Here is a 26,795-nt window from a genome sequence, read left to right as displayed (position 1 = left end):
AACTAACTGGTGCCCACGTTAATTAGCTACTCGCTACTAATTAGCTACTCCAGGCATCAGGTCGGCGAGTCAGAGGAGTGTCGGCTTGAAAATAGCGTGCAACTTACTGGAGAAAAGGTAGACTTATTAGCTTAAGAAAACGTATAATAGATTTTATTAGTTAAATAAACATTCGCAAAATATTGATGGCCAGCTAAGGTTACATAGCTTAAGTTAATTGGGCCCGGTGCCAACTCAACTCAGTGTCGCTAACGTGAGTAAACTAATTGATAGCATTAAGCGATATACACGCCATGATGTAACTGCTGACTGCATTTTCAGATGAGCTTGTTCAAATATTTTTCAAAGAAGAGAAAGACACCTGATGAGGATGGTGCTAGTCAGGTATCATTAGCCTTTTTACTGACTCAAATTATGATGGTTAGGTAAAAAATTATGTTCACACTTGTAATCAAATGTGACGTGAGTGTAAATTATGTAACCTTAATGTTTTATGTAATTGTATAAGACAAGTAACAGACAGGGAGGAGCAGTGGAACAAAGTGAAGGAGAGCAGAGTACAGGAGGGGGAGTGCCGAGTGAAGGAGCAGGAGAGCAAAGTGATGGTGCAGGAGAGAGAGATGAGAGGAGAGGAGAAAAACATAAAGGGAAACACAGGCTATCAGGCTGGGACCCTAAATGGGTTGAAAAAAATAAATAAAAAAATAAATAAAAATTATTGTTTCTATTTGTAGGTGAAGACTGACTTGAGAAACAGGCTGCAGGGGATCACCTTGCAGCATGTATGCTGCTGAGCATCAACGGGCCTCTTGGGGAATTTCCGTACAACAGAGCCTTAGAGCTGTTCTACAGAAAACCAAGAAAAGTCCATTGTTCTGAGCCTGGGTTCAAACTTTGCCACTGATTACAGCCCCATCAAGAAATTATTATTTATTGTTTTTATTATTTTATTGTTGAATTTTTGTTATTATTTTTTATTTTTACATTCAGCCTTTAAAAAGCGTCATTTGTTTACGCCGCCACGGCTCCCCGGAGAGCCTGCCCCCGCTGCTGAAAAAAATCCTAGAGGAAACACTGCATAATCAAAATAAATAAATCCAAGTCAAGTCAGGCGGCCGTTTGTGCCAAATTTGAGAAAACTCCCTTAATGCCATCTTCAGATATTACGTTCCCGAGAATGAGACGTAGGTCACAGTGACCTTGACCTTTGAACATCTTATAAGTTCATACTTAAGTCCAAGTGGATGAGCTAAATTTGGAGAAATTCCCTCAAGGCATTCTTGGGATATTGTGTTCTGAAATATGGCATTCACGACAACCCCAAAACATATCTCAGGCCACAACTGCAAAGGCATAAGGAGATTCTGAAACAAGTACTGATGTTCATTATTAGTTTTATTTATTCACTCATCCCTTTAATGTTTTATTTAGCATGACAATATGTGCTGCATTTTTTTTTAAAAAAACTTGGTAAAATCTTTCATTCACAAATTTACAAATAACTGTCCCTTTAAAAAAAATCAAATTACAACCGCCTTCAGTAACTTTGTTTCCATTTTGAAAATGACCTTATGACTGTCACATCTATACAGAACAGATGGGGAGGAGTTAATTAAAACACTGATGAAGGAGAAGTCAAAGGAAATAACAGTGTAGATCTATTTTTAAGGCCACTGTGGAGAGGATGCTGTATACAGATATTGAACATTACGAATTATATTTCTCTTTAAGTAGCTTGGCCAGGAGTGTGTATGATAAAGAACTAATGACCTTGCTGATCCTGTAATCCATTCCACAGTATCCTAAATGATTAACCCATGAGCTACACCAACACCTGACAGAAAATCTGGTCTGAGAACAGTATTCCTCTCTATGACACTCATATATGTGCATTACCCTGAATCTAAAATCTGTGTGCTTACATTTGCTGTGATGAGACCAAAAACAACCAAAAAATAATTTATCAGTTCATTTAAAAACATCTGTGGTGTGTTAAATCTGTAAATGCCATTTTCAACTTCAGTAACAGTTAAATAACACAGCAAAGGCAATATGCTCAACAATATGTCCCAGTTTCAAGGTGCAAAAACAGACATCAAATCACCCCCCCCCCCCAAAAAAAAAAACAGAAGACAGCAGGCAGGCTCCTCTACTTCTCGTTTTTGAAAAGAAAAGTCAGCAACCTTAAGTCCAACACAGTGTTACAAAACCAAAAGTCATGCGAGCTATGCTGAAGAATGCTCCCTGATGTTACGACAGCAGCAGACACAGACAGAGCTCTGCAGCGTTAATTATAGCTAGAGCAAAAAAAAGCCAACTCTAGCATGTCAGTCAGGTTGGCATGACGGTCATTTCCCTTTAAGAAAAGAGCTTTCTCTGACATTTGTCCTGCCTCCAAATCTGAGTGCCCTGTTGGCAATGACTCATTCAATTTGTCACTCCATTCTCACAAGTGGAACATGCGCGTAATTCTGTCAGCAAGTCTGAAATCACAAAAACTGCGTTTTTAAACTTGCATTTTAGACATCATGAGTTGAGGTGATCATCTGACCCACTAATTCAAGTAAAAACCAAAAAGTGGCTGCTTGGGCAAGAAATTTCCCCTGACTAATAACAACTGCAACAAAACCTTTAACTGTTGCCAATGAGAACCAATACGTGGTTAAAAAAATATAGCTGCTGCACTTCATAGATTTCACTTGCCCTGTTTTTCACTTCATCACTCAAAGGCACAAGTTAACAGCTACCCGACGCTTCGTATTCTGTGTGAGCTTAGAAGAAAGCACTGTTTGGTATTTTGCTGCTGGTGGTTACCTCTGCAAAAATGGAGTGTGCACTGACATCCACCTCATCCGGAGAGGCGATCAGCTCCGATCACAGCAGCGCAGGGATGAGGTGTCTGTGCTGCTTGGCCGTCTGGTGCCGTGTGGTGTTTGAACCGCAGTCTATGTAGCGATACGCCTCGAGGCTGTTCTGGGATGTTCGCACCATGTATGAGGTTTTCACCGAGGTTCTGAAAACAAGACGACACAGAAATTTAGACCAAAAATCGATCTATATGCATCACAATAAAAAAAAGCTACAGACATGACACGGCAACTGAAACGACCTCAAGACGGGTTTTCTGGCAGCTGAGCACCCACAGAAAGAATAGTTCTAGTAATTATAATGATAATAATATATAAATAATTATTTCCAGAATGTCAAATTATAGTTACTATGTCTAAAGTACAACGCAACAATTCTAAAATGTGTTATGTATTTTATAACACATTCACAAACCTTAAGGAAGTAGCTCATGAGGTAACTGTCTCTTTGTGTTACTTAACATGAGACACACAGCTGTGTCATGACTGTAGGCTTATAAGCAAAGGTTATAGTAGTGCAAAATAAAATTGCAAAGTGTTGTACTGTCTTTAAGTACTTAGACTTTACATGAGTACTTCCATTGCATACTAATTAATGCTTCAACTGTACCATATTTGATGTGCTTTTTTTACACCACTACATTTATCTGACAGCTATGGGTATTTTGCAGATTTTGTAAATGATCAGTGATAAAAAATCTCCCTTGCATTAAGTCAAGTCTGAAATTTTGAAGTTTTAAACGCTCATTTATTTTAAAAAGTGTGATTGAAAATGAACTCAAGAATTTTCTACAAATTTTTCATTATTCTGGTGCCGCATCCTGCCATACATTTTTTAAATGTTTTGGGATTAAAAAAGCACTCTAGTATATTTTCAGTAGCTGATTTAAATTTATAACAGGTTCAATCTTTTTCTTACTGCACAAAGGTTTTTTTTCTTCTTTTGAACAGAATGGAGAATTTAAAGACTAAATTAGTAAAGTTTTAAATGCAGAACTTTTGCTTGTAGTGGAGCATATTTACACATATGTATCAGTACTTGTTCTTATAAAACAGGGTGTTATAGCTGCAATGGATAGTCAATAAAAACAAAATAAATTGCCAACTATTTTGATCATTTGATTGAACGTTTTTTTAAGCAAAAGGGTTGGACATTTTCTGACTCCAGCTTCTTAGTGTGAGAATTTGCTGATTCTTTGCTGTTTATAACAGAAAATACATACTGAGTCTTTGTTTCCTTGATTGTTGGTTTGGACAAGATGCAGAATTTTAAGAAGTTACTTTCATCTCTGGGGAATTGTGATGAGCATTTTTCACTTTTTTTTTTTTTTTTTTTATATTATACACAAAAGAACTACTCATAAAATTCAATCTGCAGATTAACTGATACTGAAAATATTTGTGAGTTTCAGCCGTATATATAGGATTTCAGTACTTATTCCACCCTTATAATGACACAAGGTAATAAAAAGAAATACTTACTGCATATATACAACAATGTTGTGGACCTTAATGCTGGGCATGGTACAGAAGGCACTGACAAAGAAACAAAACATAAAAGGCGTGAATTAGTAAACTGGACTTGGAGCGTTTATTTTTGTGGAAATTACATGTGACTTTATCGCCAGCACAGAAAAATCTTTGAAGTTGAACGAGCACTCCACACATTTCAGGCATCAGAGTCTGTTACACGTTATAAGAGGTCTCAAAAAATACAACTGTATGAGAAAGTCTGTTAAAAACTAAAAGGTGTGGCGTTGAAAAGATGTGGACATTTAGGACACGGTGACGGTTGAACAGAAGATGCTATCACGTTGCATTATTGGAAACTTAGGATCTGGGGTGTTAAGGGCTCGACCCATATATGAGACAAAGGCCTTTACTGTAGTAGGCTACCTGACACTTTAAAGTGTCGCTCGATAGAAGTATAATGGTCTGTGCTTGAGCGAAAGGTTTTAAGTTGTCACAAAGGCAACCACAGACTGTGTTTTTTTGTAATAATAAAAATAATAATAACTTTATATGTATAGCACTTATCTACAAAAAGTAACAGAGTGCATCACAAAATGCATAAAAATAGAACAAAAAAATATACGGGTACAATAAATAAAACAGTGTTGAGAGCTAAGATTAAAGTGTGCAGTGAGGCAAAACAGGGACACAGGAAATAAAACCTAAGATTTACATATCACAGATGTACAAATCATACTCTGAGTCAACTTGTGTCGCATTCAGGGGAGGGTAATCTGCAGACATCTGTTTAAATCGCCAAAAATATCTCCTGTGCGCTTTATCTTAACCGAATCTACATTGGCTGACAAAATCCCAATCTGTCTGTGAGCGGCGATTTTACCTCATGAAAGACAAGCATCGAGCGACACTTTTTTCTGTCTATGAAACGTCATTTCTGTTGAGCAATATTCATCAAAAGAAGTCAGGTGCCCCAACGAACTTTAAAGCCAGGAGGACATCTTGACCTCTGACTTGAGGTCAAGATATCAAACCTGCTTGACCTCCATCAATCTGTCTCTCAGAAGTCTCCGGACGTTATGGAAGTCTACATCTAAATCAGTGGAATACCTCTTTAACCAATGAGAAATGGCCACTCAAAGTAGACTCTATGGACTATTTTCTAAAATGTTGACATTGACAAGAAGTCTGGACAGTTCTGGTAAGTTCAGAGAGAGACACTTACTAGACGTAGGGTGCACTGCTACCAATCTCCACGCTGACAGTGTAGTTCACCTGCAGACAGTTACAGGACAGCAAAACTCAAGGTGTTTTCTAGAGCTGATGAACATGTGGCTTAATGGAAAATTATAGATGTTCTATGAACAGTGAGACAGTTGAGGCGGCGTATGAGGGCTTGGCTGTTTAGACATCTGATTAAGCTTGAACGGTATTAAAATCCAAGTAATACTGAAAATATTTATGGATCTGACAGTGAAGAGAAGCTGAGCAACCAGTTACATTTTTGCTCTCCGCTTACAGAGGCAATTCATTCTAAATAGCATGTAAATCTTTAAAAAGACATCACAAGTAGGCTAAATAATTTCCTATACAAACTGAGAAATGCAGTATTTAGCAAAAAGTGTGTCAGTTTTGCATGTGTGCTATTTTCAGCCACAAATTTGTTGTATTATCCAGTATTTGTGCCTACACGATGGTGCGGTTGGATGGATACTAAATAAACTACAGTGCCTGTGTTCATGGTAATCGACAGTATGGAGGAATTAGACGCATCAAGCTTTGGCTGCACAGAAAATGCTTTTCATTTGGTTGAATTCATTGTTGGTTTTATTGACAGCAAGAGTAACATCAGCCTTATTCTCTCAGGTTAAAGCCAGTGACGGTGTGTGTTGTTCTTGCACTAATGTTTACAAGCACGTAAGCTTTTAGCAGTACGGTCTGTGCAGCAGAGTGTAGGGATGTCGAGCACAGACCACATCCTGTAGCAGGCACGTCGACATCATGCTATACAGTGATGACAGATTTGTTTGCATGCTGAACTTTGCACCAGGATACAGCGGACCAACCCATGATGACGTTTATTATGTACACAAAACTATATTTACTGAGAAATAAAACAATATCTTATTTTAAAAGATATTAAAAAAACCCTCTTTTATGGCTCATATGAAATGAATGTGGTCTTTTTTTTAATTGAAATGGATTTGCTATTGATGTCTATTTTCAGTTTTACCTGACTCTGACTGAGCGGCAGGATGGTGGTGACGTTGTCTAGCTGCTGAGTGCCGATCACCGTCTTCATGTAGAGGACCTGACAGCTCACACTCTGCACCAGCACCGAGAAGAAGTTTGGGTTGCTGAGGTTCAGAGTGCTCTGAGAAAAAAAACAACAAAAAAAAAGAAAGGTCAAGAAATATTTTTTTAAAAAGGTACAGCCAGAAATACAAAGATTCACAAAAGGAAACGTGTCTTGCAGTGATGGATTACGGTGAAACATTTAAAAAGATCATACATGGACATGTTTAGCATTTTAGTTTAAAAAGGCAACTAAAATCAATTATCAATATAATTGCAGTCTGTTAATCATATGTTTTAGTCATTGACTGCACACATCAGCTCTAATTTGGATGCATAAAAAACAAAACATTGTATGACGCATCTCTTCTGCCAAAGAGATGCATCAGATAAGATGTATCATATCGTGTATGTGAATCTATATTTCATTAGTAGAATTTTTATCAGAATATAAACACACTCAGTTATTACACCTAGCCATCAGATGCTTTAACATATTCTCAACCCATATAAATGCAAAACTACAATACAGCAATACAGAATCACTAACTCTTTAACTCCCTTTCAGCATAAACATTACAATCTTCCTGTAGGTACGTTTAATTATAAGGCCTTTTGACTGCATTAGTTTTAGCTTGTTGTACCTTATTAACTGGCAACTGAGTAAGTTTAAGGAGCAGTGTATAAGATTTAGAGGGATTTAGTGACATCTAGCAGTGAGGATAACAGATTGCAACCAGCTGAAACCTCTCCCCGTTCAAAATTCTTCAGTGTTCATTTGAGAATTTTACCATGAACCAAATGATCCACAGAGGTCTCTTCCTCTTTAAAACAAATGGACCCAGTGATTTAAAGCAGTAAAAACACTTAATAGAGTAGTTTCACATTTAAAAAGACAGTGTTTTGTGACACTCTTTGTCACAGAGGTGCTACTAACTACTGCTGCCGACACAAAAATGTGAGAGTCCCTGTCTAGAGCCGGTGTTTTGTTTGTCCATTCTAGGCTACTGTAGCGACATGGCGGACTGTGAAAGAGGACCCGCTTGCTATGTAGATCTAAAAGGCTCATTCTACAGAAACAAAAAGATGACAATTCTTATACTCAGGTGATGATACACTAAGGAAAACATACTTATTATATTATATTCCATTTTTGACAATATATCCCCTTAAATCCTACCCCCTGGACCTTTAAGGTAAGTTACAAAATATGAGAGAAAACCCACCGTCATGTTCATTCTGACGTTCATGTTGGTGTGATCGAAGTGCACAGTCACCATGTGTATCCCATCATCCACCACGACCACAGAGCGAGGGAAGAGGAAGAAGGCCACCAGTGAAGAAGCCAGGAGGCACAACACAACTGACAGAACCACATACAGCTTCCTGCAGCACACACACACACACACACACACACACACAAATGCAGTTTCTCTTTAAACCATCCGCATTACAAACAAACATGAGCGGGTCCACATCTAGATCTTTTTTTTAAAAATAAATGACATATAAACACCATTTGACCAGAAATAAATGCACATTGGGCACAGGAATACAATGTTTCCAAGAGAGCCGGGTAGTTTTGGTTACTTACGTTCTTTGGGGTTGCAGCCTTTGGTCGCTGTATGGGATCAATGCAACCAGTTCATTCACTTGATCTATCAGGAGAGAGATAACAATAGTTCATGTCACATATTGATTAGTGTTTTCCAATAAAATATATTTTTGGACACAAGGCAAAGTCACTGAAGTTGCATGATGACCACCCCTTCCTTATCTTAACACATGCCATGCTACGCTTAGAACAGTTCCTGTTGCTTATGTAAGTGTGTGTGTGTGTGTGTGTGTGTGTGTGTGTGTGTGTTTTGTTAAATAACAATGCTTGAGGCTCTTTAATACCAGTTTGAATGAAAGTGTAGTATAGGTGATAAGAATAGAAACACGCAGACAACCTCAGACCTGCGGCCTATCCGCTCTATGAGCAGTTTCCACATTATTATACTGACTGCGTGTAAAGCTATGTAGACAAACTGCAAAAATGAAATATTTCAATACTTCTCACATAAAAATGTCTTGAAATTAAAGAAAAATCTGGTTTAATCCAACTGTAATAACCTTACATACCCTTTAGGCCTTTGTCTAAGTTTATTTACCTTTTTTAATTAGGGCTAAAGTCTATCTTTGGTGACCCCCCCAAAAAGCATATTTTTTTCCTCTTACCTGTAGTGCTATTTATCAATCTGGATTTTTTTTTTTTTTTTTTTTTGAGTGTGTGTGTGTGTGTGTGTTATCGCCTGTAGAGATGTCTGCCTTATCTCAAATATAAAGGTTCTCAAAGTGCAAAAACAAACTAACAAACAAATACATTTGACAAACTGACAAGAACTCATGATCCAGTAATTTGAAAAAAATCCAGACCTTGTTTTGGCCAGTTTCTTGTAGGAACTCTGATTGGCTCTGATCACCACAAGCCAAATGTCACCTAGCTTCATTATACTGAAGACAGGGCAGACATCTCTACAGCCGATACCTCCAACACTTGGCAACCCTCACCAAAACTATCTAGACTGATGAACAGCACTACACGTAAGACTAAAAATATGTATTTCTGATTTGTGGGTAAACTGTTCCTTTAACTCCGAGAAGTTAGACTCTAGCCTGGGAAAAAAAAGTCAAATAAATAAACAAAGTATACAGTACAGTGAATGCAGTAAATAAACACCGTGTGTGTTCCGTTCCTCTAACAGTACCTTTGTTTTTACTCACCTGAGGGTATCCGTCCTGTGCCTTGGCATGTCGGACACGTTATACTATCCCTGCCGGTGAACTCCACGTAGGGGAACTGAGCTATGTCCTCCCGTCTGACGAGCCCATCCAGAGACTCATTATCGGACTCTCTGTCCTCTGGTTGCCGCACAGAGCTCTGTCTCTCCGGGAGGAGCGACATGCTGCTGCCGCTACGAGACCACCGTGTCCCCATGGTGGCTCACCTCGCCTCGGGATGGTCCAAGCCAGACTTTCCCACCGACTACCGCCCGTCTGCGGGTGGATGAGAACGAGGCATTCAGTCCATAAACACAAGCCAGTAAATTACCTCAGTAGCCACGGATCAGCTGAGCGCCCCTGCGTCAGTAATAACAGCGAGCATCTCTACTAAATCAGCTGACAGAGTCAAAATGTAACGTTAGCAGAATTCAGTTGTTCAGGCGTGGCGTCCCTGAGCTAGCTAGTCTGCTAACAGCGCTGCTCTACAGGTTAGCTCAGTTTACAGTGGCTGTAGCTAGTTGTAGTTTAGTTAGCTTGGTTACACAAACTTCAGCTTACCTTTTACACCAAACAAGTCGTCGTTGCCATCCTAAAGGTGGATATACTTCAGCGCACACTCTGTGCTTTCCGTCACACCGAAGTTTACGTTCATGCTTTGCTGCCTTCACGTGTCCTGCGTAATGTCTTCGTATTTACAGCTTTGCTGGTGTTACAACAAAATGCGTTCCCTCATCAAATGGTGTCCCCCGCCCTCTGCTGTGCGGAGCGTCCATGGACTGTGGGCGGGGCTTAGTGCAGGTTTAGGAAGGGGGGAAACACATATTGACGATATTGACGCGGAAACAGTCTTCGACAATACATCTTTAAAGTCGCGTTATTAGTCTGGTTTTGCTGATAAAACCAACGTATAATTTTCTGCCCTCTACACTTTAAAACGCCCTGCTTTTAACTTAGACATTTACATTTAATTTATTGTTGTATTCGGTCTTAATTGCGTTTAATTCAGTTCTTCGTACAATTGCTACTATTGTTTGATTTTTTAAATTAGTAATATTATTTCCGCGTTTACTGCTTATATTCTTTGAATTGATTCTAATCCTATTGGTATGGGTTATTATTGTTGTTTTTTTTTATTTTGCATGTTTTTCTATCTCTATTTGTCATTATCGACCGTCTTTCTTTTCATGTTTTTTTTTGTTTGTTTTTTTTTGCTTAGATCTTTTGTTAAATCCTACTTTAAATTTTGTCTGGAATTATTGTTTGGCTCTTATGGTTACATTGCCTTTGCAAGAAATCCTTCTTGCTTCTGTTTTGTCAGATTTGTTAAAAGACTTAATTAACTGTAAGGTGCTATATAAATACAGTTATTATTATTATTATTATTATTATTATCATTATTATTAGTGGTAGTAGCATTACATACTTCTGTATATATTTTCTGTATTGATTAAAATATGTGACACTGTCTTTTTCATCACAATGACCTGCTGAGGATGTTCATGTACAGTGTACAGAGAGGTTTAACAGGCTATACTACAGCAACTAAAGTAAAATTATCTATTTGATTCGTCATTATCTAACAATTCAGTAACGGTCGTTGATGCATTCATGTGGTATATTTAGCTTTCGGTGCGTTATTGCTTCAAGAAAGCAATAAAGCACAAAGTCAAGCAATAAAATACAGGGGACAAGCCATGCAAGTTTGATTTATTATCCAGCTGTTGTGGTCGCTGGTACTAACCATCACAAGTCACACAGCAGAAATCGTCCGTTAAATCTAATTTCACGTTGTATTTATGGATACTTTGCTTGGTTCTTCATGAAGGCAGAAGATGTACTAGATAATATTTCCGAGCATTTGAACGCACCCACCTAGTTCTTAGTTGCTCACTGCTGCCCTCTGCTGGTGTCAGCGGGTAACGCATCTACAATTGATTGAGCATTAGAAAAGGGGCGATAACACATCAGGTGTTATTATAAATAATATTATTTAATTTTTTTTCAAATCCAGAGTTCATTCCTTTACTTTTAATTTCCTTTTCATGTTTTACCCTGGGTAAACAGTATATAATAGCGTCAAGAGTTTATGTTGTGTTGTTGTATATATGTGTGTGTATAAGTGCAACTGCAAGAATTGGCGGTATTAGTCAGTTATCTGTCCAGCAAGCATCCTTTTAAGCTCAGCATTCTCTCTTTGCAGCATTTTATTCTGAAAAAAAGATAACAGAACAATACAAAAGATTAAAAATGCTCAGCTGAACAATAGAAACATTGAAATTCAGAGGGAGCTGGCATCAATTCTTTCTCTATTCAGACATGAAACTGAGAATCTTCTTGCAAAGAATTAAAATAAATTCTGCACTTTGACAAAACAAAGTAAACAAGTGAACTGAGGAGAAAAAAAGGGAACCCAGACTGTGGTGTAAAATGCATATTAGAACTAACCTTATGTCTGAGGGCCTCAACTATCAGGTCTCGGCCTCCTCTGATGCTCTCCTCCTTTTTTGAAGCCCGGAAGGTGTCCCCGATAACGGAGACCAGCACGTGCGACTGACATACACCCAAAATAATATTAGTGATTTCCAGTTCAAATAAAAACAATAAACCATCAAACTGTCCCTGTAGGGGAAGCATAGCTGTTGAATACTCACAAACTTCTTGCTCTGGAACAGGTAACAGTGGTTCATGTCCGCTGCAGGGTGTTTAGCCACAAACCCAAAGACTTTGGGGGATGATGGCAGGACGGCACAGAAGGAGATAGTGGACAGAGGGCAGGAGTACAATAAAAACTGAATGTGGGAAAGACAAATTTGAGAAGATTTAAAAGTGATAATTCATGGCCAAAGAAAGCAAGTTATTCAGTGATATACACTGTACACTTTTGTCACACACCTTAGTTTTGTTTTCCAAAATGTCTATCCCACTCAGTGACAGGAAGAAGTGGACTTTGCTCTTCTTTGCTGCCTTTTCTGTGGAGTAGTTATCCGGTGTCTGGGGATGATAGGGGAAGGATTAGTCTACATCATGTTAATAACTATATATGAAAAGCCAACGCATTGACTTAAAAGAGACAGTTCGTCTTAAAATAAAAAAATACATATTTTCCCTCTTACTTGTTGTGCTATTTATCAGTCTAGATTGTTTTGGTGCGAGTTGCCGAGTGTTGGAGGAGATATCAGCCATAGAGATGTCGGCTTTCTTTCCAAAATAATAGAACTAGATGGCATTCAGCTTGTGGTGCTCAAAACATAAAAAAAAATAAATAAATAAAGATTGAAAAACACCAGCATTGTCTCTTTCCAGAAATCATGACCCAATTACTCAAGATAATCCGCAGACCTTGTTGTTAGCAGTTTCATGTAGGAACTATTTTCTTTCTACCGAACAACACCAACCAACCGTATCATTGCACAGAAGGAAGCGTGCATCACGACAGCGTATGACGTAAACATTAATGGCGTTCTCCATGGCTGAGGAGTAACAGTAGCTAGCTCAGTCGTGCTAGGTGAGCTGGCAAAAGATGCACTCTTTCTTCTGCGCATTGATCCGGTTGGAGGGTGTGGTTTGGTTTAAAGAAAATAGTTCCTACATGAAGCCTCTCACAGAAATGTCTGTAGATTATCTTGAGGAATTCAAGTTTGTCAAATGTATTTTTTAGGCTCGTTGAGCCCCACAAGCTGAGTGTCATCTAGTTCCACTATATTGTAAAGAAGGCAGTCAACTCTATGACCGATATCTCCAACACTCAGCAACTCAAATCAAAACTATCTAGATTGATAAATAGCACTAGAGTAAGAGGAAAAATGTGTGTTTTTGATTTTGGGGTGAACAGTCCCTTCATGTAGTGAATATAAACTTTCCTGCAAAAACAGAAGACGAATCCCAGCATCCAATGTTTTATTTAAAATGTGTAGCTTTAAACACATTTATGCAGGAAACTCTAACTAAACTGGTGTGGGAGTGGTAGTTGCTGACCTTCAGGCTCTGAGCTGCTTCAGACAGGACCTGCAGTCCATCAGGGCGGACCACCTCAACACGGCCAAGGAACTATAGGTTAGAGAAAGAAATACACACCAAGCAAAACGGGAAATTTAAACAAGGCCGAATATCACATGGCAGGTTCATGTTATATCAAGAAAAGCCGCTGTTCTTAACTGCGAGGCATTTGCTGTATATACAGTATATAGGCTGTCAGAAGAGAAAAATCTGTGGAAATGAAACCAAGCACATGCTGTTGTTCAGCTGACATTATAAATCACAAGTATAAAATAACAAGTTTAACATATTTTCCTTAGTCAGAATAAGATTTTTGACTCTAAAAATCAGTATTTACCTTTACTGGAAAGGAGATCTCATTATCATCCTCTGAAGTGTCACTCATTTTAACACGTCCAGCTCCCTGCAGGCTGACACACAGACAGATTCAGACACTCAGTGACACAGAAATGTTTGTTATAGAAACTATACTGTAAATTCATCTTACCTTTGCGTAGATAAACTTAAACCAGAATGCGTCAGCTTCTTATTGCATTACAGACGGATGGGTGTAAAGTCTGTTGGAGTTAATGAGTAACTGTCGTGTCTTCCTTATTGCTCTTTATCAGATATCCAGGGCGCCTGGAAATGTCTTCCATACATCGGATGATTCAGGAAGCATGTAAAAATGTTAAATCCCTGTGGTAAATGCAGGGACTGTACTTTCTTCATCTGAGTAGGGGGGTGGCTTAAATACAGACACATATATATATATATATCACAGCCCTCCCTGGAGCTTAAATATTTTTCCTTTAGCCTCCCTTAGTGACTGGGGAAAATGCATGGCCCTCCCTTCACAATAAATTACAATATTTTCCACTCTCTGACCATGATAAATGGTGTTATTTTGGAGATTCTCTTTAAATAAAACATGCCTTTAAAATCCAGTTGTGGGTTTTGGAGTTCTGTGGGTATTTTAAATAAATACAAAACATGACCATTTAAAGTTGAATGTCCTTACCCTGAGGAAAAGTAAATTCTTACAAAATAAAAAATATCAAGATTTGTATGAATTTAAAGTGGAAACAATCGACTTTTTTCACCCCATTGCCAGCATTTTCAAGTGGTATTATTGTGAAAGACATCCACACCTCTTTTTGTTTTCCCTCACAAACGCCACAGTTTTCACTGTAACTTCAGTATTTCCACTGTCTGCTATTTCCAATAGCTACCAGGGAAAACAAAAGTGCAGTCCTCTCCCTGATTTGGTCGTGCAATGACTGATGCACTTCCTTCGTGCCGTACATCCAACCTTAATATTCCTGGGAGATCGTACAGTGTTACCCAGACCTGCATATCTGTAGTTTAGTGTAGGATTTAGTGCCACCTGGTGGTGAGGTTGCAGATTGCAAACAACTGACCTATCTGCTCTCATCTACCCTCACTGCGCAGATGGGGAGAGTCATGGTGAGTTCCCATTAAGACCATGATCTTTGACTGGAGACAGCATTTGCTAATTTTGGTGTTATTTTGCCAAAATAAAGCTAATATGTTAAACATGTCATTTTTTTGCCAAATGCTTAAGAAACAGATTTCTACTTAACGTATGAATTCACAAGATAACATAAATATTGGTGAGTTTGTTTTTTAGTCTGGCTTTTAATCGAACTTTACCTATTTATTTATTTATTGACTGTTTATTTATATATTTTAGTCTGTTTTACTGTTTTACTAGATGGTATATCACTTTAGTATTTTTTAACATTTTTATGTTATACTTTGTGCTGTTATCCTTTCATTTACCTTTTAACTACTATTTAGAGAATTTTAATTATTTATTATTATTATTAATATTAATAATAATAATAATTTATTTCTATCTTTTTATCTAAAGGTTTTAGCCTGTCTCTGATGTTTTCTCAATAATGGTAGCATTTCCTCAGTTCCCGGTTTTAATGAGTACTCTTATTTTAGTGCTTTAATCAATTACAAAGTCTTGCTTGTTTATCCATGCACGTAGGGGGAAAGTGGTGGTGGTGGGGTGGGGGTATTAGGCACTTTGTGTTACACTTTGTGTTTTGCTTGTGTGAAAAGTGCTATACAATTAAAGTCTGACTGACTGATTCCACCGATACCGTACCTTCAGTGCTCTTTCTTGTGTACAGGATTTAATGTTGGTGATTTAAACATACTACAGTTTTAAAACTTTAAAGACGTACTGTAGACTCAGTAAAAACACACAAAGATCTTCCATATCAACTGTATTTAATATTTGTTTACACTGAGTGCCACTGTCAATGCTCAATCATATATATCTCTTTATATTAGCGAGTTCATACAGGCAATGTCAATGTCTCAATCGTAAGCCCATGAAAAGCGTTATGGTCAACGATGACGTCGCGCAATGATGGTCGGAAATGATGATTGTGGTCAGAGACGTCGTGAAGAGAAGCCTAAAACAGACGCTTCAGATACCTGATCGTGTTTACAGGACTGATTTCGGAATTATAGTTAGATTAACCCCAGAACCATTTCAGACAGTTATCGACCCCATTTTTCAGAGGCGATGCCGGTTTTGTTCTCAACGAAGAGCAGATGAGTGAAGATTTTGGTTACTATTAATATTAAAAAAAAAACCACTTTTCAACACCAATTACAGATCCCTAAAACCTGAAAACGAACATGTATATAATCAGCGGTTTATATACTAACTGCCGTGAAAATGAAGCCAGAAATGTAGCTGCTGATTTTGAATATATATCGATATGCGTCCTACAAACAGCTTTTAGAGGTCTTATCTGTTTGTTTTAGGCTCAGTGTTGCTGCAGATGTGAGAAAGGGACAGACGGACAGAAAGACAGACAGATGGACTCTGAAGTGGACTGTAGAAGTGAGCATGGAGATCCCTTTTTTTCAGTGTGCTTTATGTGAGAGAGGGGAGCGACAGCTGAGATGAATATGACCATCCACTCAGATAAACACAGATGGGAGAGAGCTAGCCTTCATTATAACGATTACACAGATGGTTTCACCATTCTCCAGCAGCTAAACGGACCCTGATCATCAACACCGCGCTCTATGCCATCAGTGTGTCTGTGTGGTTGGTGAAGGGACACAGTGGTGGTGTTACTGGAGTCTATGAGTCGTTGACGGACATGGTCTCCATGGCGTTGGGCAGGTCTCCTCCTCCCTGCTTCTTCTTCTTCCCTCCATCCTGCTGTTTCTTTGACTTCTTAGACATCTCCTGATCAATAGGAGCGGGCTTGACGAACTTAATGATCTCTGTCAAACCTGCAGGATAGACGAGATGCATTTAAGCCTTCAAAGAACAGTGGGTCAACTGTGACGGCGCTTAACTGTTTGAAACTTTCCTTGTGCTGCTTTCAGACACCTTTCACAAGTATTTAAACCTATGAACTCTGAGCAAAATGGTGCAATTGTTTTCCAAATTATTGAAAAAAAGGCAATGAGCAACTTCATAAGAAACTGAAAGAAATAAGTAGATTTAGAGAAAAAAAAGTGAAAAGGAAAAATGTCCAGAGAAAAAAAATAGAAAAAAAGGTATATAGATATTTAAAATTATGTTTGAAAAATAAAAATTTTTAAGCACTTTTTTCCAGGTTATTTCCTGTTTTTGTTTTTCCCACTTTCTTCCTATTTACTCTCTTTCTGTCTTGATGATTTTCTAATCTGGAAGTTATTGTAAACTTGATTCGGTCCATATGGCACTGTATCACTGCATCACATTTTTTCCATTCTAAGGATATCCATCTGCATCTAGTTTTCCCCAAAGGAAGGAGAGACAATTCTTTGCTAAACAAACTTGCATATCACTGCTAAAGTCAGTGTTTGCAGTCAACAAGCAACTAGCATAAACACAACAGTGACAAAGGTTACAAGGACGACTGAGTCAGCATTAACCAAAAATAGCCCTTCTGCAGTCAAATGATTATTTCTCCGACATGATTACATAACTTTTTACAACTAAATCAATAAGTCAGTTAGTTTTAACCAAAGCTTACACACATCTGAAATCAAGTCAGCAAATCTTTGAAAGCCAGAATAAACATTATTCCAGCGGTCTGTCAAAGCATGTTACGGCATATTTCATCTTCAAAAAGATGTTAGATATTATCAAGATTGCAACTGTGCATTTCAAATTTAGTGCCCTGGACTAGTTCAGCCAAAATGTATCTGTAGTTTGGAACTTTTTATGCACAAAGGACAGCAGTATCACCAATTCTCAGACTGACAAATATAACCTACTGTTTTAATGTGCAACATTAAACAAAACATTAAACATGACACAATCACATATCACAGCCCAAAAATTCTGTATAATATTTTTTTTAGACCAATACTGATATAGATTTAAAGATTTGGGAGTAATCTTACATCAACTATTTTTTTCAACACAAACGCATAACATAAACAAATAAAGGTGACTTGGACCACTTGTTGGTTTACCTGGAGGCATGAAGTCCCTGAGCACCTCTGGAACAACGATGCCCTCCTCAGTCTGGTAATTCTCCAGGATGGCACACATCACTCGAGTGGTGGCACACATGGTTGCGTTCAACATGTGCACGAACTCAGCCTACAGAACATACACACACAGGACGCGTGTTCAGGATAAAGCATCTTCCAATATTTTGGATTAGAAGAGTTGTCCGGGAAAAGCCGAGCTCTTTGTCGAGCTGCAGAGCTGCGTCGGAACAGAGCGCTCACCTTGTCCATCATCTTTTTGGTCTGTCCATAGCGGATGCGGAGGCGTCTGGCCTGGTAGTCGGTGCAGTTTGAGCAGGAGACCAGCTCTCTGAAGGCACCGGAGCCCGGGAACCAGGCCTCCAGATCCAGCTTCTTACTGGCTGCATGATTCAGGGCACCTATGATGGCACAGTAGTAAGTAGTTAGCTAATGTCATGACCTGATGTTCATGCACATGGAGCAAACTGCTTATAAGCTTTTTTTCCCCCCGTCAATCAATCAATCGATTAATTGACCTGTCGTTTCAGCTCTTACCATGCCAAATAATTTACTTCCTCAAAAGAAAATACTGAAATTTCTTCTGAAGCATTTAGTTTTCCATTGCTGGGTACTTTCTGAAGTGTAAAGTTAAAAAGTGAAGAAGTGCAAATGTAAAAGCACATGCATTAGAAACTTTTATTTCCACAGTTCTTCTTCACGTTGTAGATCCTGGGGCCTATTGCTTAAGGAACTATAGCTGGGTTTCATCAGAAACCTTCTGTATAGTACCTTTGAAACCAAAAGTAACACCCATGAAGAGGTACCCGGACCTTAGATCTGTTTAGCGTTTCCACTACAGACATTACTTTCACATGTGGGCGGGGTTATTGTCACTCTCTGCTCCATCCAGCAGCACTTGAAACTCCAAATCCCGTTTATTGTTTACAGAACGTGGCTGCAGGCTGGAGTGAGAGTCTCTCTCAATGGGATGTTTATAAATAACAGGTTAGTGCTGCTGGAGTACTTAAGAATATATGAAGTTCACACAATCCGGTCGTAGTTAATATACATTTTTTAAAACGCTTCAAGATCCACTTTTTGCTAAAAGAGTATGTCATCCAAGAGAGACAATTAAAACAGATGGAGCAGTCAAAGTTGTTATACTGATATTTAAGGTGTGTTGATGGATTCACGTCATCAACTCATGCACTGAGTAACATTACGAATAAACTTTCCACCTTAAAAGCTGCCGGAAGTCGGCACAGTGGATTAAATCATTTTTTTCTGAGTCTGCAGCTGCTGCTAGAGGCTGCGAAACATGCTTTAATGTTATAGTTATAGTTTACTAATGTATGTAAAAATTTTCACAATATGAACAGTGGTCAAATGAGCTACAGCTCAGCCCTGAGCACAGAGTGATGATTGTACTGACCAATCAACGGACCGCAGTGTTTCCAGCTCCGTTTTTTAGTACTGGATCTGTGTGCTATCTAACCCAAACAGAGGGGTAATGAATTAGGGATAGTTCCAAAGGTACCACCCACAACTTTTCACAATGGAAACGCAAAAAAAAAATGGCCAGCAAGTGGATAACGCCCCATATGTGATTGGTAAGGATTAAAAGTCAGAGATGGTACTTCCCAACTGCGCATTCATGTATAGGCGCATGTGTCGGACCTACCGGAGACAATGTTGACAATGCGATAAGGAATTCCTAATGACTGGTAGAACTCTTCTGCTGTCCCGATCATCTCATCAAACATCTCCCAAGATTTGCCGTCATGTGGGGAGGCGTAGACGAACTGCTCAATCTACAAAGAAAACCACAAGATCACTACATTGTTTTTAAATACCATAACAAAAAGGACAAATCCTGACACCCATTTAACTTGTGTATAATTACTATTCTCATTCAGAATTCTTTGGTTTGTGTCTGCCACATAGTTTTTTGATGATTTTATGAAGTGACAATAAAAAGTGGCCATTTATTTATTTCAATGTTGTTGTTTTTTTTTTTTTCCACAGCTAACCTTCTCAAACTGGTGCACCCTGAAAATCCCGCGGGTGTCTCGGCCATGGGAGCCGACTTCCTGTCTGAAGCAGGTGGAAAAGCCGGCGTAGCGGATGGGCAGGTCCTCTGGTTTGAGCCACTCTTCCCTCAGGAAGGCTGCGATGGGCTGCTCCGAGGTGGCGATGAGGTACTTCTCATCTATGGAGCTGTCGTCAGACTTCTCACTGCTTTTACCGATGACCTGGTGTTAACACATACAGGGAGAGAGAAGGAGTAAGAATGGACATAAAATCAATTTTCAGGGTTCACACAGTCAAGACAAACATGAAAAGGTCATTGAATTTAAAAAAATATTTTTCAAGACCTAAGAAAAAAAAAAGGTGATGTCCTGAAGTTTTTTTTTGGAAAAGTAATAGAAAATAGTTTGATAAATATCAATTTTAATTTTGAACTGTTTTGATTCAAATGCTGGGCCAGGGGATATAAAGTAAATTATTATATATGTATTATTATTAGTATTATTATTATTATTATTAAGAAAATCAAATGCATCTTTTTTTTTACCAAATACCTTAATATTGACACTGCAAAGCTATGTAGGGTTGACTATTGGTGCACATTTGATCACAAAAAAATGAATGAATATAGAGGGTTAGGGCTATCAGTAATGTGGATATGATGATGAAGTACATACAGACAAAGAACGGAACAACTAGAAGAGTACTTTAAGTTCAGAAAATTACATAATTTTACTGTAATTGCACCCTTTAAAACCAGGAAAATATAATTATTTTTAAAAATCATAATATTGGCAGTGAGAAATACATCTTTATTACAGTGCTATTGCCTGTATTTGTAGTAATTTGTGTCAAACAGGGCATATTAGGGCTGGGTTCTTTGGCTAACAATAAATGTCACAAGATTATTTTTCAATAAAGAGTATATACAGTATCCTGGTGTGCCAAATACATACAAAATCATGTAAAATAATAAAATTTACTTTCAAAACAGTGAGCTATTTTCAATTGCTCTGCTATTCAGACGAAACATCAAATATCAATATCATCAAATACATTAAATATACTCTGTATGACAAAAACCTTATTTTGTAGATTTGACTTTTTTTTTTTTTTTACCTTTCAGTCATTAAGTTGAGTCAGAATGTTCATGATAACTGGTTTAAAGTTACAGAAAAATGTGGATCCTCTGGCACATTCTAATGCCATTATTGCATCATACACACAGATCTTAATTACTGGGCTATAATGAGTTTGCCTAAACGACTGTAATTATGTTGTGAATAATTGTAAAGAACAAACAAGCTTCTTGCATTATTTTTTTATGATTGTGCCTATTCATGACTGATCAGAACTTCTGTAATTAAGAATAATTAGACTTGATTTATGCATCTATTTATTGACGTTTTCACCGTAAGGTTTATTTAGACATGCGACAATTACGGTTTATGTATTGTTTTACTATAAACATAAATAAACTCTTATTAACCAAAAATAAACAAGGTTCTTTTAGGGGGTGGCATGTTTAATCCTATGTTTCATATAGCCTATTATTTATTTTACTTAAACTAATCATAAAATAAACCTTGGCCAGTGTGTTATATATAGAAATTGCAGCGTTTTCAGTGAATTTTTTAATGCTTTCTGTGCAATCATCAAGTCGCTGCCGCAGCTGTTTTCTGATGTAAGCCGTCTAGTGAGGATGTGCCCTATGTGTGCAATCAATTCTATTATTAATGTGTTTTTTCATCAATTATTTCGCAAATATTTGCCAAACACTAAAGACGACGCTCTCATCTCACTTGTCAGGACAACCTCTCAGCTGAACACACACACAGACACACATTCATATAGAGCACATGGGGGCGAGACAGACAGCCGCAATTATCTGTAATAAAGTCTGCATTGTTTTGAAGCAGCTTTAAACAGTCATAAAATGCACACACATAGCGAAGCATAACTTTATCAAAACTATTTTATTCAAATAGAAAATGAACGCACATGTATGATAAAGTAGCCAGCTCGACATAAATGAGCAGTCTGCTGTTTTGCCAGCAGTAATGGAAAGCTCTGAGTGCAGCTCTGTGTTTGGACCTCCTGATGGCAATTCCAACAACTACACTTCTTGGCCAAAAGTATTTGGACAGCATAACATCTCACTCCAAAAAAAATGCTTTTAATATGGTTGGGCTTTGATTTTCGAAACTACATAAACACAGCAGCAGTTTCTTGCAAAAGACATGAAACTTCTGTTGCATTTTGGCCTTACGTTCACAGACAATGGTGTATTGGGAACCTGACAATGGGTTCGAGAGTGTAATTTTTTGAGAATGCCACCTCTTCTATCGCCATGTAAACTGGTAATGTGCGGATCCTGTGCAAACAGTGACATCACGGCCACACACCACATGCACGTGGTGTTCTTCTATGTTGTGACATTACAAAGTTACACTGTAAACTATTGGCCTGACACTACAGCATTTCCGGTTGTTTTTTGCGGATCCATGTACACCAGGATCGTTTTCACAATATTATCCTTTGAGCGCGTATTTTTTTAAAAACCCAAAGACGAGACTTTTCCGTTTTTAAAATGGCCGTTCTCATCTAAACGTGGCCTAAATTCAAAACAAGTTAAGAGAAAATGCTGAGGAATTCAGTTAAAGCTCCCATACCTTGTAAAGCTCTTCGTCAAACTGGCTGAGCTGGGCGACTTCCTGCATCACTTCTTTCCTCATGAAGAAGGGTGTGTAGAGCATGGTGTATTTCTTGCTGTAAAGGATCCTTAAGGCATAGTTGATCAGAGCCTGCTCCAAGAACACCAGCGGCCCCTGAACACAACGAAAGAGAGGAAAATAACTTAACAGATGGTTTGTTGACTAACAGACCGGGTAGTAAAAGACCAGCCACAATTCTGCTTTAAGTGCATATTAAATGTTTTATTTTGGTGGGGAAAAAAAGTTAAAAAAAGAAATGTTGGTCTGTCTGCGGTGCCACTTTATGTCTTGCGTGTTTCTGGAGACTATTACTTGTGCTCACCTTCAGGAAGTAACCTCTGCTGCCAGCCACGACGGCTCCCCTCTCTCCATCAAAGCCATCGATCATGACCACCAGGTCAACGTGGGAGTACTTCTTCTGGACGCTGCAGTCGCCCCAGGTACGCTCCACCTTGTTGTCTGCATCCTGACATGAAGAAACAAAAGAAAATATTACACTAATATAACTGGTCTACTGACTGAAAATGATCTCCAACAAGAAGAAAACTGATTAGTTGTTTATTATGCTTTTATATCATTGTAAATCAAATTATCATTGGATTTGGACATGTTGATCAGGCAAAACAAACTGTCTGAAATGATGAAGCTTTACTCTTTCAAACTAGCCGGAACCTTACTATTTAAAACTGAACTGAAAGTGAAACATATTTTTGCTATCTTCAAATCCAGACTCCAAGACTACGCCTTTTTTTTTTGGGGGCTGCAAAAATTCATATGATTATGAAGTCCTTATCAATTTACAATGATTAATTAATTTTACAGGTGAGGTATTCCTTTAATACCTCCAAAACCCTGAGTACTTCCTGTAAGTGTAGTACTTTGTGTTACTTGGAGCAACAACTGTTTATAATGCCTCGTCACCCATGATCTACATCAGCCTGTCGCCACATCTCAAAGGGTAATCACTACAGTTGGGTTGATTTCCAGTTTTGCCAGTCTGGTCTGGAGTATGATCTTTAACTAGTTTGATTTCAAGCAAACGAGCATTAGTCATGATGACACGCTGGTGAATTAAATTCAGCAACCTGCGAGCGGGGCGTCACAGCTCTAAAGCCAACTGCCTTTGCATTAGTAATACGGGGTGTGAAAGTATGATTCACATGATATCATGCTTCTTTATGAATGGACTCATGGAGCCACTTGTGTCTGAGCAGCTATAAGCCGACGACAGCAACATGAAGGAGATCTCATGTCAGCAGAGATGGGAGAGTGGTGCCCACTGTGTTTGTTTTATGCCAAATTCATGTGTTTCTTGTGTTGATGAGACAAGACATGGCAGTCACTCTCTAACTAAATGTGTGCCTATACGTCAAAATTTTGGATGTAAAGCCAATGAAAAAGGTGTCCAAAGTGGCCCTGAGTGACATGGTGTGCTGTTCTGAATTTCTGTCAAACACCATGTTTTCTTTAGTCCTATTCGCTTTGAAAGCTCTGTGATGAACAAGAAGCAGCTGATTCATGATGCTGAAATAAGGAATTATCTATCCATACCTCCATTACAAAAACCAAAATGAGGTGGCAGCTGGCTGGAAGGAGATCACTATGGTATTACGGTAACAGCCTGCTTGCTGTTGGCTTTATTGTATATCATTTCCAGTAAAGATCACAATATAAAACTTGTGTTTTCTACTTAAAAACTACAAATGCAGGAAGATAGCTAGTAGGCTATTCACCAGTCTTTAAATGGTTACATCTCCAGTCTGATCTTGATGATGGGTCTGTGGTTTGTTTACATGATGTAGGTCTAACAGTGAAGCATACTTGACGCACTTTTTGCACCATCAGCACCTGCTGCAAGACTTAGTGGTAACATTTTTACATAAGTTCTACCCTGGCAGCCACTCTCAAAAAACACAAGCATGTTCTGAACAATTTGCCATCACTAATGCCTCGCAGATATTTTAACATTTTAGTATGGCATGTCCTAATAATTGCTGAATCGTGTGTTACCTAATCCACTTCATTGGTGAAGATTATGTCAATAAATTTCAATGGATTTGCGGCTATTTCAAATGTGTTATTAAGGTAAAGTAATGTAATTAGCGCCTACTTTAACCATGATGTATCAAACCACTCACCTCATCATTGCTGATGGGTACAGATGGGTGCAGAAGGTTGCCGATCTCTCTCAGGTACTCAAAGCGCTCTGTCTCCAGCTTTACCCTGTCAGTGTCAGTTTTCTCCACGGCCTCATCCACTAACAAACGCAGCTTCTTGATCTGGGTTACCGTCAGGCCCTGACAGAAAAATGTAAACATGCAAACGAGTGAGGAGAAGCAAATATTTAGCAATGTGTGAGCTTTAAATTTAATCTGTCAGAGATTAGTGTGACAACAGGCAGAAATGTTGCCATACAGGTGGTGCTTAAGGCCCACACAGTCATACCGAGAGCAGTTCAGCTGTTAGGGACTCCACATCCTGTGCTTCTTCAGGTAGAGATTCATCCTCCCCAACTGGTTCCTTCTTCTGCATTCACATTAAAAAATGTGTTAAAGGAGGCCCGCTCAGGTCCGCTTAATGGACACACACTGACAGTGTTATGTCTTCTGTTTTCTGTCTCACCCTACATTGACATGTTCAGTCATTCAGTGTCCTGATGCCTCCATACCTTCATTTTCTCTCCAATGCTCTTGCTGCAGAGGTTTTTTGCCTTGTTCAGGTTGTCTGCAGTGAAGCGGCCTGTATGGGTACATCAGTCAGTCAGTCAATTATTGGGACTGTGTTTATGAATATGTTTCTGTGAGCCGCAGTATCAGGACAAGTAACCTGGTGACAGGCGCTGCTGTCAGTAGCAACTCACCCTCACTGGATCAAAAACGATGATAAACATGTCAACAAACCACCTTTGTCACTTAAACAGTAACACTAATGTATTGCAAAAATCCATCCCTTTATCATACAGAATCAGACTGCAGCTACACTGCAGGGCGAGGTTAACTTGACATGTTGGTGGCCGGGATTGCATCAGACTGCACGTTACTACCCGGCATCGCGAAGCTAACCTAGCATTAGCAAACACCATCACATCTGGCTATAAAATTATGAGAATACGTGATTAAATAGATCTTTACATAGATCTAGTAAACTCAGACATTAAGTAACTATCGCTGAGAATAAACATATGTGTCATTTTGTTTGGTTAAGTTGTACTAGCTGTGCTAACATTAGCCACATTGCGTGCTATTCTCTTCCTATGTGAGAGCACCATACCAAACCTCATTCAAATCTGTCTGTAATTTATTACCAACTTCGCTGACAAACACTCACGGTATGTAAAAGATAATGTTTGTTTAGACCGTGTTTATACAATGTCCACTGATGAATACGGCATAGATATATTGTACCAAGCAACACGCTGTCTATCTCAATAGTTAACTTTCTGAATTGATTCGCAGTCCACTGCAGTGGCAATAGCCAACGTTCACCGAACATAATGCGGTGGCAGAGCGTGGAGTTAACAAGCAAAATTCATTATAAAAATATATTATTTTGTGGGGAGGGTTTGTGCATTTCAAGGTGCCGAATGGAAGATTTTGTCCCAGAACTAGGTATTGTCTTTGAATATCCCAGATGGGACGCAACAAATAGATGTACTTGCATACTAACAATAAAATCCCAGATTTCTTCATGGAGTTGGGCGTGAGCTCTCAGCCTGTGGAAAATGCACTGACGCTACGCCAATGTTAGCATCATTAGCCACCGCGCTAACGTTAGCTACCATGACTGAAACAACAGAAAGAAAAGGACACTTACATTTTCTCCACTCCGTATCTGCGGCGACCAGTTTATCGACGAGTGTGACATCTTTAAACCTCTTCCTTTGGGTCTCACGGACGACTTCAGGGTCGCCGCCTTTGTCGGTCCGAAACAGGTCCAAGTCGAGCACCATCTTTCCACGCTGTCTGTCAGAGAGAGCCTGAATGAGCGCACAACGGTGACTCCTCTAACCGGGTTGCCAGGTCTGGTAACTCAAGTCAATAAACCGTAATCGCAATTTGAGTTGTTTCAACTAACCACTCCATGGCGTTTTAAAGCCATTTAAAACGCCATCTAAACAGTTTTATTCAAACGCTTGTAGAATAGATAATAGTTTAAATACAAAAATATCCGATTTCCACCAACCTGGTCACCCCCAGCATCATCAATACCCGCA

At 38.7% G+C, this 26,795-nt stretch overlaps 3 protein-coding genes across 3 annotated transcripts; all 3 read right to left on the bottom strand.

Moving 5' to 3' along the window:
* Positions 1 to 1,377: 1,377 nt before the first annotated feature.
* tmem106c (transmembrane protein 106C) lies at positions 1,378 to 10,135 on the bottom strand. Its single transcript, XM_042492341.2, has 8 exons — positions 9,957 to 10,135; positions 9,399 to 9,671; positions 8,227 to 8,290; positions 7,859 to 8,018; positions 6,571 to 6,711; positions 5,563 to 5,612; positions 4,350 to 4,403; positions 1,378 to 3,013 (listed from the first exon to the last, which is right to left on the bottom strand). The coding sequence occupies exons 2-8, from the start codon at positions 9,610 to 9,612 to the stop codon at positions 2,875 to 2,877; spliced, it is 822 nt and encodes a 273-aa protein (XP_042348275.1). The 5' UTR covers positions 9,613 to 9,671; positions 9,957 to 10,135; the 3' UTR covers positions 1,378 to 2,874.
* A 953-nt stretch (positions 10,136 to 11,088) lies between these two features.
* Positions 11,089 to 14,021, bottom strand: LOC121964398 (PTB domain-containing engulfment adapter protein 1). The gene is made up of 7 exons (XM_042514606.2): positions 13,882 to 14,021; positions 13,732 to 13,804; positions 13,374 to 13,445; positions 12,291 to 12,389; positions 12,050 to 12,187; positions 11,844 to 11,948; positions 11,089 to 11,607 (listed from the first exon to the last, which is right to left on the bottom strand). Exons 2-7 carry the CDS (start codon positions 13,777 to 13,779, stop codon positions 11,542 to 11,544), a joined length of 528 nt encoding a protein of 175 aa, XP_042370540.2. The 5' UTR covers positions 13,780 to 13,804; positions 13,882 to 14,021; the 3' UTR covers positions 11,089 to 11,541.
* A 1,600-nt stretch (positions 14,022 to 15,621) lies between these two features.
* Positions 15,622 to 26,584, bottom strand: sars1 (seryl-tRNA synthetase 1). The gene is made up of 11 exons (XM_042492529.2): positions 26,396 to 26,584; positions 25,251 to 25,321; positions 25,028 to 25,108; positions 24,721 to 24,879; positions 22,905 to 23,048; positions 22,541 to 22,696; positions 19,871 to 20,092; positions 19,522 to 19,651; positions 18,102 to 18,259; positions 17,841 to 17,970; positions 15,622 to 16,664 (listed from the first exon to the last, which is right to left on the bottom strand). Exons 1-11 carry the CDS (start codon positions 26,529 to 26,531, stop codon positions 16,510 to 16,512), a joined length of 1,542 nt encoding a protein of 513 aa, XP_042348463.1. The 5' UTR covers positions 26,532 to 26,584; the 3' UTR covers positions 15,622 to 16,509.
* Between the last annotated feature and the right edge of the window lie 211 nt (positions 26,585 to 26,795).

Source organism: Plectropomus leopardus, chromosome 9 (genome assembly GCF_026936395.1).
Source record: "Plectropomus leopardus strain MGB_pleo_1.0 chromosome 9, ASM2693639v1, whole genome shotgun sequence".
In the NCBI taxonomy this organism is placed as follows: domain Eukaryota; kingdom Metazoa; phylum Chordata; class Actinopteri; order Perciformes; family Serranidae; genus Plectropomus; species Plectropomus leopardus.
The sequence above is the reverse complement of the archived record's forward strand: the minus strand, read 5'-3'. Positions and strand labels throughout refer to the sequence as shown.

What these genes read in the sequence shown, in the direction of transcription:
- tmem106c (XM_042492341.2), bottom strand. Translation starts at nt 9,612, where the DNA reads ATGGGGACACGGTGGTCTCGTAGCGGCAGCAGCATGTCGCTCCTCCCG. An exon ending in AGGCTGCAACCCCAAAGAAC is followed by an intron (nt 8,019 to 8,226) that starts GTAAGTAACCAA and finishes TGTGTGCTGCAG; the next exon opens with GAAGCTGTATGTGGTTCTGT. An exon ending in TGCCGCTCAGTCAGAGTCAG is followed by an intron (nt 5,613 to 6,570) that starts GTAAAACTGAAA and finishes AACTGTCTGCAG; the next exon opens with GTGAACTACACTGTCAGCGT.
- LOC121964398 (XM_042514606.2), bottom strand. Translation starts at nt 13,779, where the DNA reads ATGAGTGACACTTCAGAGGATGATAATGAGATCTCCTTTCCAGTAAAG. An exon ending in AAGCAGCTCAGAGCCTGAAG is followed by an intron (nt 12,390 to 13,373) that starts GTCAGCAACTAC and finishes TATCATCCCCAG; the next exon opens with ACACCGGATAACTACTCCAC. An exon ending in TTTTGGAAAACAAAACTAAG is followed by an intron (nt 12,188 to 12,290) that starts GTGTGTGACAAA and finishes TCCCACATTCAG; the next exon opens with TTTTTATTGTACTCCTGCCC.
- sars1 (XM_042492529.2), bottom strand. Translation starts at nt 26,531, where the DNA reads ATGGTGCTCGACTTGGACCTGTTTCGGACCGACAAAGGCGGCGACCCT. An exon ending in TACCCATCAGCAATGATGAG is followed by an intron (nt 23,049 to 24,720) that starts GTGAGTGGTTTG and finishes TCTTCATGTCAG; the next exon opens with GATGCAGACAACAAGGTGGA. An exon ending in CAGGGACTTCATGCCTCCAG is followed by an intron (nt 16,665 to 17,840) that starts GTAAACCAACAA and finishes TCTATCCTGCAG; the next exon opens with GTTTGACAGAGATCATTAAG.